Raw genomic sequence first — 13,405 nt, 5'->3', positions numbered from 1 at the left:
AGGCCTGCACTAGAGTCATCTTGGAGTAAGTGAATATTCTCTATTATCCTATTATACACGCAAAACAGCCCAGTTAAATCATAGTAGGTGTGATTTGTCAAAAGCTCACTGTGTTCCATGTAGTGCTAAAAACTTGACATGTTTATCTCCAGAGATGTCATCCTGGTGGAGTTAAGTGACAGCTGGGATCAGGCCTAGATATGGTCTACTTCAAAACCTATGTTCTTTCAACTATTAATCCCCCACCATCTAGTTGTTAAAATCTAATATAATATTAGGGTTTCTCAGGTGGCAATAGTGGTAAAGAATCTACCTGCCAATGAGGAGACTTAAAACATGCAGGTTTGATCCCTGGGTTGAGGACGATCCCCTGGAGTAGGAAGTGGTAACCCACTCCAGTATTCTTGGCTGGAGAATCCCATGGACAGAGGAACCTGGTAGGCTACAGTCCATGGGGCTACAAAGAGTCGGATATGACTGAGCATAATATAATAGTATTTTGCTCAACCTAGCATTGGGCAGGAGAAGGCAATGGCAACCCACTCCAGTGTTCTTGCCTGGGAAATCCCATGGGCGGAGAAGCCTGGCAGGCTACAGTCCATGGGGTCACGAAGAGTCAGACACGACTGAGCAACTTCACTTTCACTTTTCACTTTCATGCAGTGGAGAAAGAAATGGCAACCCACTCCAGTATTCTTGCCTGGGGAATCCCAGGGACGGGAGCCTGGTGGGCTGCCGTCTGTGGAGTCACACAGAGTCGGACACGACTGACATGACTTAGCAGCAGCAGCAGCATTGGGCAAAATGATACTCATCAATGCAAAGATGGCTTAGCTCCTGCCTTCTAAACATAATTTAAAAGACACAAAACCACAAAGAGGCTACACACAAAATGATTTGGCTATAGGTCTTAACTGTGAATAAGGACATGAGTGAAGTATTTTGTGGGAGTGAGAGAGACTTCTATGTTTAGATGAAGTAGGAAATATTTATTAAAAGCAAGCTTTCAGAAGTTAATTGTTTGCTGAGGAGAAAGCTTTCATTCAGGTGCAAGATAAATAGTTCCAGTGATGAGGATTGGAAAGAGTCGAGTGAGGCAACAAGAAACAGTGAAAGGAAAAAAAAAAAACCCTTAGAGGGCTTGGTGAGAAAAGCATGTGATCATTTGCAAATGCTTTCGTACATCCAAGTGCCACTTCTTTGCCGGACTTTTTCCCCCTCTAAATGCTAGGGAATTATAGAAAATAAGGTGGAAATCTCTTCCTCCATAAAACTAACATCTACTAAGGGGCATAGATAATGAACAAACATGTAATTATATAGTACAATTCCAGGGAGTAGTAGGTAATATGAAGAGAATTAAAGCAGGATAAGAAGACCAAAACTGACCAGGGGCATAAGGACCTAATTTTAGAAAGAATGGTCAGGAAAGGTCTGTCTGAGGCACAGTAAGTTAAGTAGATAAATGAGGTGAGAAAGTGAGATATGTGATGATTTGGGGAGTATTCCAGGCAGAGGAAATAGTTAGTGGAAAGGACCTGGGGTTGTAATGAGCTTGGTATGTTTGAACAGCAGCAAGGGGTCAGCATGGCAGGGGTGGGGTGAGTGCTGGGGAGTGGTAGGCAATGAGGTAGGAAAAATAAACAGAGGTCAGGTCCTCAGCCTTGCAGATCACATTTAGGAATTGGGGTTTTATTTTGTGTAGATGGGAAGCCATTGAAGATTATAAGCAGAGAAATAATATGACTTGTGTTTCGGAAATTCATTCCGGCTGCCAGGGAGAGGACTGTCTATAGAGGGCAAAAGCAAAAACAGACAGATGAGAAGAGCTTTTTTCAATAACGGATCACCAATTAGATATCTTGAAATCAATTTACTGGATTATGACCCTTTAAAGAAATAAACACGAAACATCAGAATAATTTGCAAACAGTAAGAGTAAGTACTGTTTCATAAAATTTTTGTTTCAGCCAGGTGCATGTGTGTGTGCTTGAGTGAAATATAAAACATTTACTGAGTCATGGTCAAAAAAGCTATTGTGTTAGGCGCTAGTGTAATAGTCCAGGTGAGGGGTATAATGTGAGCCAGGGTGATAGTTGTGAAGGTGAGAAGAAATGGTTGGATTCAAACTGTGTTCTAAGGATAGATCAGATCTGACATACTAGTAAATCAGATGTGGGAATGCAGGAAAGAGTCATCCTTGACTTAAGTGTTTTGGGTCTGAAAACTTTGTAAATGGGGCACTAGATGGTAAGATCTGGGGGAGACTCAGACTTGGTAAGAGTAAAAAGTCAAGATTTAGCATTAGGACATGATAACAAGGAGAGTTGTTGAATTTAAATACACACACACCCAACCTCTTAACATGATAATGAAAATCTCTATAGAAGAAAAATCTTCAAAGTTTCTGCTGAATACCTTTAATTGATATTCATCTGCTAAATGATACTATCTAATTTGTTAAAGCATTTCTAAGGCTGCTGTGCTTCATATTTATAACATCAAAGTAAATAAATGTTATTGTAAATGGTACACATAAGTCATGAAAAACTTATTAGTATTATTAAGTACAGATTTCTGTTGGTCTTCACATTCCTTTTACTTTCCCTAGAAAGATAATGGATACTCTTGAGAGCTTAGACTATTCCTGGAAAAGATAAAAGTAGATAAAACTGATGTCTTAAAAAGCAGAGGAGGTGATACCAGCAAGAAGGTGGAATAGAAAGTAATGGACCCTCCTTCTTCCAATAGATACACTGACTCAGCAGTAATACATGAACAAATTCCTTTTATGAGAAGTCCAGCAACTACTTAAGAGGCTCTGGCACCCTGGGTAACCATGAAACAAGCCATATCAATGCTGGTAGGAAAATTCTCAATACCCTTTCACCATAATTCCTGCTCCTGGCATAGTGTCATATGATCAGACGGAACCTTCCAGCTCTGAATTTCTTTCTAGATAGGGAAAGAGTTGGACTGTTGTGCCCAACATTCCAACTTTGCTGAAGACTGCCCAGAATACTAGCTTCTGTTTCATCTGTGTCAGAATGCAGACAGAACTGGGTATACTCTAGACACCTGGGGGACACTGAAAACAAAGCAAGTGGTTTGTTTTAGCACACAATGATTCATCATAGTCCCTACTCCTGGCCAGCATAGAATAAGCAGATGAAAAATTCCTGATCATAGCTTCTCCCTAGGGAAGGAAAGGGTTGGATCATACATGCAACATTGCAGGTTTTCTGGGGGTTGCCTACAAGATTGCCTTCTATCATGCCTGTATCAGCAATGATGGAAATCTCATACCCTAGATACTTAGGTTCCACTAAGAACAAAACTGGTGGGTTGAGCTAACATAAAGATTCTGAGGGAGTCCTAGAATCTCTGCTCAAAGTGACTGGTAAGGAATTTTTCCTGTAAAAGGCCAGTCTGTGGATACTGGGAGAGGTGGTTCTTTTTTCTAAAGTGAAGATACCAATACAAAGAGTCAAGAAAAATTAAGACATAGGAAAACATGTCTCAAATACAAGAACAAAATAAATTTCCCAAAACTGCAGCCAATGAAACAGAGATAAAATATTTACCTCACAGAGAATTCAAAGTAACTGTCATAAAGGTATTCATTGAGGATGGGAGAGCAATTTATGAACAAAATGAGACAAAGTGAGGCTATTAACAACAACAAAAATACCAGTGACAAACAGAAATACTGGAGGAGAAGAATACTGAAAATTTTATCAGAGGAGTTCAATAGCAGACTAGATCAAGCAGAATAAAAGATTAGTGAACTTGAAGAGAGGTCATTGGAAATTTAGTCAGAGGAGTGAAAAAAAGAAAGAGTGAAAAAACTTAATGGACATCAAGTAAACCAACATCTGTATCATGGAGTCCCAGAAGGAGGAGAGAAGAAAAGGGATAGAAAGGTTATTCAAGGAAATAATGGTCAAAAACTTCCAAAATCTGGGGAAGGACCCCAGAGGCCTAAAGGATTTCAGGTAAGATGAACCCAAAGAAACCCACACTGAGACACGCTATAATCAAAGTGTTAAAATTCAAAGAGAGAATTTTGAAAGCAGCAAGAGGAAGGTTTTGTCAGATAAAAGGGAGCACTCATAAGACTATCAATGGATTTCTCGGCAGAAATCTTGCAGGTCAGAAAGGAGTGGGATGATATATTTGAAGTATTGAAAGGAAAGAACTACCAAACAAGGACACTATACCCAGCAAAACTATCCCTCAAAAATGGTGATATATGTTCCCATACAAACAAAAGCCAAGGGAGTTCATTACCACTAGGCTTGCATTATAAGAAATGCTAAAGGGAATTATTGAAGTTGAAATGAAATGGACTGTAGCCCATAAGGCTCCTTTTCCCTTGGAATTTTCTAGGCAGGAATACTGGAATGGGTTGCCATTTCCTTCATCAGGGGATCTTCCCAACCCAGGGATCAAACCCATGTCTCCTGCATTGTAGGCAGATTCTTTACCACTGTGCCACCTTGGAAGCCCTTAAACAGTGATTAAAAGTACACTAAGGTATAAAATTCACTAGTAATGGTAGATATATAGATACAGTCCTGCTGCTGCTGCTGCTAAGTCCTAGCCTGAGCAATTAGGCAAGGAAAAGAAATAAAAGGCCTTAGCACTGGAAAGAAAGAAGGAAATCATTTCTGCAGATGACATGATCTGTATATAGAAAACCCTAAAGATGCCACAAAAAGCAGTTAGAGCTAATAAATTCAACAAAGATGCAACATACAAAATCAACATACATAAGTCAGTTGCATTTCTATACACTAATAATAAATTATCTGAAAAGGAAACTGAGAAAACAATCCTGTTTAAAGTAGTATCAAAAAACTAAGATAAGAATAAACTTTAAGGAGATAAAGATCTATACACTAAAACTGTGAGACAGTGCTGAAATAAAGATGTAAATTAATGGAAAGACATCTTGTGTTTATGAATTGGAAGACAATTTTGTGAAGATGTGCGTACTACCTGAAGCAATCTACAGATTCGGTGCAATCTCTGTTAAAATTCAAATGGAATTTTTTATAGTAATTTGTTTTTATTCAGTCACTAAGTTGTGTCTGACTCTTTGTGACTCCATGGACTACAGCATGTCAGACTTCCCTATCCTTCACTATCTCCTGGAGTTTGCTCAAACTGATGTCAGTTCAATCAATGATGATATCTAACTCTGTCATCCTCTACTGCCCCCTTCTTTTGCCTTTAATCTTTCCGTTTCTAGTTAGTCAGCTCTTCACATCAGGTAGTCAAAGTAGGAGCTTTATCTTCAGCATCAGTCCTTACAATGAATACTCAGAGTTGATTTCCTTTAGGATTGACTGGTTTGATCTTGAAGTTCAAGGGACTCTCAAGAGTCTTCTTCAGCACCACAATTTGAAAACATCAGTTCTTTGGCACTCAGCCTTCTCTATGGTCCAACTCTCACATTTGTACATGACTAAGGGAAAAACCATAGCTTTGGCTAGATGCACCCTTGTTGGCAAAGTGATGTCTCTGCTTTTTAATATGGTATCTATTTATCATAGCTTTTCTTCCAAGGAGCAAGTGTTTTAATTTCATGGCTGCAGTCACTGTCCGCAGTGACTCTGGAACCCAAGGAAATAAAATCTGTCACTGTTTCCACTTTTCCCCCTTCTATTTTCCATGAAGTGATGGGGCTGGATGCCACAGTCTTAGTTTTTTGAAAGTCGAGTTTTAAGCCCAGATTTTCACTCTCCTCTATCACCGTCATCAAAGAAAATTCCTAATATTCATATGGAACTACAAAAGACCAAAACAGTCTTGAAAAAGAACAAAGCTGTAGGTATCACACATGATGATTTCAAAATATATTACAAAGCTACAGACCAGTGAAATAGGTTAGATTGTCTAGAAATAAACCCTCACATACATAATCAACTAATCTTCAAGTAGGGTGCCAAGAATACACAATGGGAATGGAGAGTCAACAAATGAAACTGGATATCCACATGTAAAAGAATAAAGATGAACCTTATCACACGCCATATAGAAAAATCAACTCAAAATGGATTGAAAAGTTAAATATAAGCTTAAAACTATAATACTTCTAGAAGAAAACTTGGGGGAAAACCTTCATGACATTGGTCTTGGCAATACTTTCTTGGATATGAAATGAAAGGCATAAGCAGCAAAAGAAAAAATAGACAAGTGAGTCTACATCAGACTAAAAAGCTTCCACACATCTGAGGATATGACAGAGTGAAAAGGTAACCTATTGAATGAGAGAAAATATTTGCAGAGCATGTATTTGAAAAGGGGTCAATATTCAAAATATGGAAGGAACTCCTACAACTCAGTAACAAGAAAAACCCAATTTAAAAATGGGCAAAAGAAGTGAATAGACCTTTTTACAAAAAAAGATATAAAATTGACCAACAAGTACATGAAAAGATGTTCAACATCATTAGTCACCAGGGAAATGCAAATAAAAACCACAATGAGTCATTCACAATGATGAATGAATCACACCTGTTCGGAACACTATTATATTACAAAAAAAAAAAAAAAAATCCCAAAAGATACCAAGTGTTTGTAAGTGTATAGAGAAATTGAAACCCTTGCCTACTGTTGGTAGGAATTTAAAATGGTACAACTGCTATGGAAAATAGTTTGGAGATTCTCAAAAAACTTAAAAATAGAATTACCATATGATCTAGCAGTCCCACTTCTGGGTATATATCCAAAAGGATTCAAATCCAAAATCTTGAAAAGATATTTGCACACTCATAATCATTGCAGCATTAGTCATAATAGCCAAGATGTGGACGCAATCTAAATGTTCGTCTAGGATGAATAAATAAAGTATGATATATACATACAATGAAATATTATTTGCCTTTAAAAAGTTTTTGAAAACTTTTTGAGAAAAGAAGGAAATTTGCCACAAATCTTAAAGATATTATGATAAGTGAAATAAACCAGTCACAGAAAGACAAATACTACAGGATTCCATTTACATGAAGTGTATAAAATAGACCTGTAGAAGCAGAGTAGAATGGTGGTTTCTAGGGGCTTGGGGAGGGGTGGGTGTAATTCAGTAGATATAGTTTCAGTTGTGTAAGATGAATAAGTTCCAGAGATCTTTTGTACATCATTGTGCCTATAGTTAACAACACTGTATCGTACACTTTAAGGTATATAGCGTAGATCTCAGTTTAAATGTTCTTACCACAATTTAAAAAAAAAAGAAAAAACTGACTACATGCTATTGAACAATGCTGAATAGAATGTGTGTTTTGGTAGTTTTTTTTTTGGTTACGGTCTTGTTTGCTGGCTTACCACAATGGTAAAGCATTCTCTGAGACCATATTTGTCTCTCATATGGTCCTTCTTGCAATCAAGGCTGGATTTATGCCAATGCACAATGGGATTCTATGTATGAACATTTGCGAGGCATGCAAAAAGCCTAAACCCGACCGTGTCTTCCTCACTGTTTTGAAACTCCTGAAGGATATCATTCCATTGAGCTAAGGTCCTTATTTAGGTCAAGTTGTTTCCAGAAAGTCATTGATATATTAGTACATAGCATGGTTTAAATAATCTCATTAGCTAACAGATACATTTGTATATCTTTTGAGGTTTAGGATTGGATCCAAAAGAGAGTAACATTATAACACTAAGAGATTTGGGGTGAGGAAGAAAGGGAGGGGGAAGACCTCAGAAAAGAGAAGACTGCGGTGGAAAGACCAAACTGCTCACTTTTATCTATTCTTGGGAACAGCCCTTCCTGTGTTCGTGGCATGTATTTATACCATGATTGATAATTCTTAAGGAGAAAGGCTAATGTCATGAAGCAAAGTGCTTATTCCTTTTGTTCCCTCTTTTTTCTTTTCCCTTCTTCCTTTTTCCTTTTTTTTTTTTTTTGAAAAAGCTAGATGTGGTATGTAAATATTGCACCTGTCACAGTGACCTCATTGTGGTGCCAGTGTAGCTAAGAACTATGAATGTAGCTTGTGGGGAACTGAATATCCCAATGTAGAATAGGAAACTGTTTTTTATCTGTAAGTGAGGTTATTAGATTAAGTGAGCAATATAATTGCTTCAATTAAATTTCTATATTTGTGAAGCATTTATCTGTATGTAAATACTTTCACTTTCCCCTCTCATCTCTGAAGAACTGTATTAAGTTTGAACTTGTCATAACTTCTGAGGGTTAACTCTTGGTTGAAATGTCACTGACAGGTTGTGGTTGGGACTTTTTTTTTAACTCCAGGCAGAAACAACTAGAAACCATCACACAACTGCAAGAGGTTGCTGTCAGGCAGGAAGCCATCTTCAGGAAGCAGGTCCAAGAAGCCAGCCAGTGGTTGGAGGAGGCTGAGAAGCAGGTAGGGTGGCCTTTGACTGACTACATTACAGGCACAGGAAGTCTCCTCAGATGTCCTTAAAACCCTGAAGTAAAAATGGAGGAGGAAGCAAAAAAACAAAGAGGAACTGCGAAGTTCAGTCCCTCTCGACTAGCAGTGAGTGGAGGAAATGAAGGGGGAGTTGTGAGAGGCGGTGTCAACAGCCTGCTGATGAAAGAGGCAACTTTGCAGAAAGAGGCAACTTGACATATCAGGACTTTTGCCACTGTAGAAATAGCTCAGGCATACGAAGCGCATGCAAACACAGAATTGCAGAAGTTCAGTGGAGGCTTATCGCTTCCCTGAGAAGAAAAGCACATTTTCAGTTTCGTGTGCATAATCAGAGTGAGCATTCAGTTGCTTTCTTTCCCGGCCACCCTGCTAAAATCCAGCGTTAACTGTCGGTATCCAGGTGGAGGATGGAGATGGGGCAGCCCACACTGCCGGGGAAGAAGCGAAGCCTTCACTGCATAAATTAGAGGAAGCAATTTCAGATCAACGAAATCTCCAGACTATAAATACCGAGATAGTGAACACTTGCCAGACACTTGGGCAGAAGACAAGAAAACCAAAAAGTGAGTAGCCAATATTTGTTGTGTTCGAATTTAGTCCACTCTGAGGTGAGGGGCAAAAGGGCTACAGCCATTTGTCTTGATTCCAGCTACTGTATTATTACTGAACTCATGGTGATGAAATGGCTCTAGAAGGCAGCGTTATGGGCATTCACAGAGGTCTGCCTAGTGGCTAAGAGGAAGAATTTAACCATTAGCTTTCCCTTTTTGTTGTTTATGACAAGCTAGATTTTTCCATGACTGTTATTTCTTTAAAAATTAAACAAGTAGGAGGGAGGTTCAAGAGGGAGGGGACATATGTATACATACAGCCGATTCACATTGTTGCATGGCAGAAACTGACACAACTGTAAAGCAATTACCCTCCAATTAAAAATAAAAAATTAAAATGTCTCAATATCTGTAAATGTAAACATGGAAAAAATCTTGTATGCCTGAAATAGTTGAACTTGCAAATTGTTTACATATTCTGCTCTGATTTTATTAGCCAGTTTGTACCCATCACATGGTAGAAAAAGCCTGCCTCTCTGTTTTTTTTTTTCTTCTTTTTTTCTATTTTCTTAAAAGCAATTATTTTAGGGGTGAGCAAAAATACTTATGAATTCAATGTGTATCAAAATATATGTGTGAAAAGTCTTTAAAAATGTTAAGGTATTCTTTACATATATATATATATTTCTTTAAAAATTAGAATATTGTAATTTTTCTGTATTACCTAAAAGTGGAGAAATGTTTACTGAGGATTTGGGTGAGAAGACAGTTGTCAAATGACAGATGTCAGATTATTTTTAAGCTTATTTTATTCTAGAATTATAGTTCAATAACAGTAAAGCATATATACATATAAAACCACTTATCAGACAAATGCTTTTGTTCAACCAGCTTCTTGTTCTAGCTGTATAAAGGTTCCCTTTATAGAAAGTTACTGGTTTGGGTCATAACTAACTATAAGCTTAAGGTAAGCTAGAGATGGAAATTTTCAGACTTGTGTTTATTTTGGATTTATTGTACCCTTTCTGCTGTTATCTGAGAAAGCTGGTTAAGCATTTAAAGGAATTGGCTAGTTCTAAAATAGCAATGGTTGTTCAACACTTTGTTATTATTATTATTTCTAAGCCTTGTAGCACTTGCTCATTTTCAGTAACTCTAAGTATCATTTTACTCTGTCAGACAATGTAAAGCATGTTTAAGTTATGTAATCTATATGTTCTTTTTTGTATTGCTCAGAGGGCATTGGAAAAGGTCCCCTTGTGATTAGAGTTGTTCATTTTGAGACATGAATGTGCCTTCATTAAGGCATTCCAAAGTTGGTTTATAGTTTGTTTGCTTTAGATGCTGTGCTTTGAGATCTAATCTTTTGATCCAGTTATATTTATCCTTTGGTTAAATCACTATTATACCTCACAGTTTTGTAAAATGAAAAATGTATCCCTTCCTCTATTGGTCTGTAGTGACTTCTTGGAAAGGCCAAGTTTTATAACTTATTCCAAAATATACATTCTTAATATTATGAACTTATTCTAGTCTTCCCAGTGTATACCCAGAGGATAGCTGGTCCAAATATCATTTAAAACAGAATACGAAAGCTACCCTAGGTGGGATGCATGTGTTTTTGTCTGGCTGGATAAAGTAGGATGAATGCTTCCTTTCTGTCTTGAATTGCTCACTGCATATGACACAGCATTGCTGTATCAGCTCCTTCACTTGCTAGTACTTTTTGTTCCCCTAAGAAGGCATGCCTATCAAAGTTTTGTTCTGATGACCTTTTGCTTATGAAGATCTTTCTAATAATACCCTGAAAAATAAACCTTTGCAAGAAGAGGGAAATTTGGGTAGTGCATATTTTCAAGAAGTCTGTAGAGAAGATTTTCCAGCTAGACTGTGAACAGATGTCAGTGAGCTAGGACAGTTATCACACAAACACATCCTCACACATTCCACCATGACCACTACTACCACATACTGTCTGAATTCTGACTCAGACATTTGAATTCTGAGTCAGAAAACAAAACTATTTAAATACATTTCGTTCTTGTGAAACTGTCTGGTTAGCTTTATAAATTCCTTAAATGTCATGGCAGTTGCTCTCTGCTGTACCTAAGAAAGGTTCATTAGCACATTGTGTGGGGATGCTGTTGTTTAGTCCAAAATTTTAGGTTAATGACACTGTTCTCAAATTGGAAGTAGGAAGTTGTTTATGACATTTGATGAGATGCCCTGAATTTACTGTTGACTGAGAAAATTGTTCAAGTTTTCAATTGCCACCAGGACTGGACTGATTTATGAGGTAATTACACACTTGCCCTCCTGAAATATACCATTAGAATTATTAAATGTCTTGAATGGTAGCATGCATTCTTTCTTCTGTTTTTTCGTATGTATCTCTTAAGTATCTTATTAACAACGGCAATACTGGATGTGTAAATGAATGTTTGCTTTGAAAATGAAGTGAATAAAGCTTCTTAGATCTGGAGTATGCATACAGCATATTAGGGTGCATCTGATGTGCAGGAAACAGAGACTAAATGATCTAATCCAAGCTATCATCCCTTTATTATTCATCCATTTTTTAACCCCATCTACATAAAATCTTCAGAGAGTTGCTCATACAATAGACAGTGAGTGAAACCATAAATAATTCCTTTAGAAGGCGTAAATATCTCTTTGGGGAAAGAGCCTGAGAAGCTCCTGTATATTATAATTCTGTATTTGAACATAGTGTCTGACATGAACTTTAGAGTAGGCTTTCACCTAGATGAGCTCACTGGAAATTCTCTTCCAGCTTCTATACTTAGCATGGAAGGCCTGATGTATAGGGCAGATATCGGTCTTACAGCTTTGAGGTTGAATGTGGTTGTGTACTGAGCAATTAAAACATGAGTGAAATGAGACTGGAAGGGGAATTTAGGTGATGGAGATACTCAAAGATAGGTGTTGGGATGAGCACCAAGGAGACAGCAAAATTAAAACATGACTTGCTGGACAGTTCTGATGGGATGCAGGCCTCTATTGTCCCAGAGGAAAAACGCATGAATGGATGAAATAATCTAGGAGAAAGTATTGCAGTGATAAAGAGCATGCTGCTGCTAAGTCGCTTCAGTCGTGTGAAAATCCCATGGATGGAGGAGCCTGGTGAGCTGCAGTCCATGGGGTCGCTAAGAGTTGGACACGACTGAGTGACTTCACTTTCGCTTTTCACTTTCATGCATTGGAGAAGGAAATGGCAACCTACTCCAGTGTTCTTGCCTGGAGAATCCCAGGGACGGCGGAGCCTGGTGGATTTAAGTGACAGAGTCGGATAAAGAGCATAGGATTTGAAGTTGAACAAACCTGTGTTCTGATTCTAAGTCTACAAAAGACTTTATAAATTTGGCAACTCTCTACCTCTCTGAACCTCAGTATCTTCTTCCAGAAAATGCCAGAGTTCTTAATTTATAAATGCTGTAACAAAAGCACAACAGTAGCTAGTGAGTGGTTGGCCATACTGGGTAAGGTCTGTTCTGCAGGAGTATGTTTCTATATGTAAACTACCTCATTCACAGTTGACAAATGGGTGAAGACATGTGAGAACAATATGGACGTTTCATTCAGTTTACCTGGGCATAGAATCTGGATTGGTAGGAACAGAACTATAACCTTCAGAAGCAAAGGAAAAAACCCTCAGCTTGGCTGCTGACAGGCAGCAAGAGGCTTTCAGCTTTATTTTAAGAAAATTAAAAACAAGTGTCTGCACCTGGGCCTCCCTTGCAGAGGAGCACTGTCCCAGCCCCGGCTGAGCTCTGCTCTGTGGCAGACTGTATTCCCGCCTGCATTTGTTTCAGCAGCCCCACAGTCTCCAAGTTCCACTTTCACATGCGTTTTCTCAGCACCCCAGCAGCTCTGCGCCACTTAAAGTGTGACCAGCATTTCCACTCCATTGTTTTTGTGCATTCTAGGATTCTGAAGTCAGCCTTTAGCCATTTTAAGTCATATGTGTCGGTGATCTAAGTTATCTTCCCTGGTACTAATGACAATTGTGTTCGATAGTGCTTGGGTTCCAATGTTGCATATGTTACATTTTTAGTGGTCTCTTCCTAGCCCTATTTATCTCATGAGCTCCATTATTTTTGTTCTTGTAGTTTTTATTTATTTTAAAATTGTATTTATTTTTGCCTGCACTGGGTCTTGCTTACAGCACGAGGGCTTTCTCTGCTTGTGGTGAGCAGGGGGGCTACTCTCTAGCTGTGGTACACAGGCTCCTCATTGTGGTGGCTTCTCTTTTTTGCAGAGCATGGGCTCTAAAGCCCAAGCTTAGTGGTTGTGGCCCATGGGCTTAGTGGCTCTGTGGTATGTGGGTTGTTTCCAGACCCTGGATCCAACTTGTGTCTCCTGCATTGGCAGGCAGATTCTTAACCACTGGGCCACTAGGGAAGCCTTGTTGTAGTTTTTAAATTC

The 13,405-nt window shown here is 38.4% G+C and overlaps 1 protein-coding gene across 1 annotated transcript in view; it reads left to right on the top strand.

Moving 5' to 3' along the window:
* IRAG2 (inositol 1,4,5-triphosphate receptor associated 2) overlaps positions 1 to 13,405 on the top strand; it is a 103,321-nt gene that overhangs the window by 40,273 nt on the left and 49,643 nt on the right. The window contains exons 17-18 of the mRNA XM_052641055.1: positions 8,267 to 8,381; positions 8,812 to 8,974. Coding sequence (XP_052497015.1) covers positions 8,267 to 8,381; positions 8,812 to 8,974 — 278 coding nt within the window. The remainder of the gene's footprint in view (positions 1 to 8,266; positions 8,382 to 8,811; positions 8,975 to 13,405) is intronic.

This window comes from Budorcas taxicolor, chromosome 5 (genome assembly GCF_023091745.1).
Source record: "Budorcas taxicolor isolate Tak-1 chromosome 5, Takin1.1, whole genome shotgun sequence".
Taxonomy (NCBI): Eukaryota; Metazoa; Chordata; class Mammalia; order Artiodactyla; family Bovidae; genus Budorcas; species Budorcas taxicolor.
This window is presented reverse-complemented; position numbering and strand designations above follow the sequence as displayed.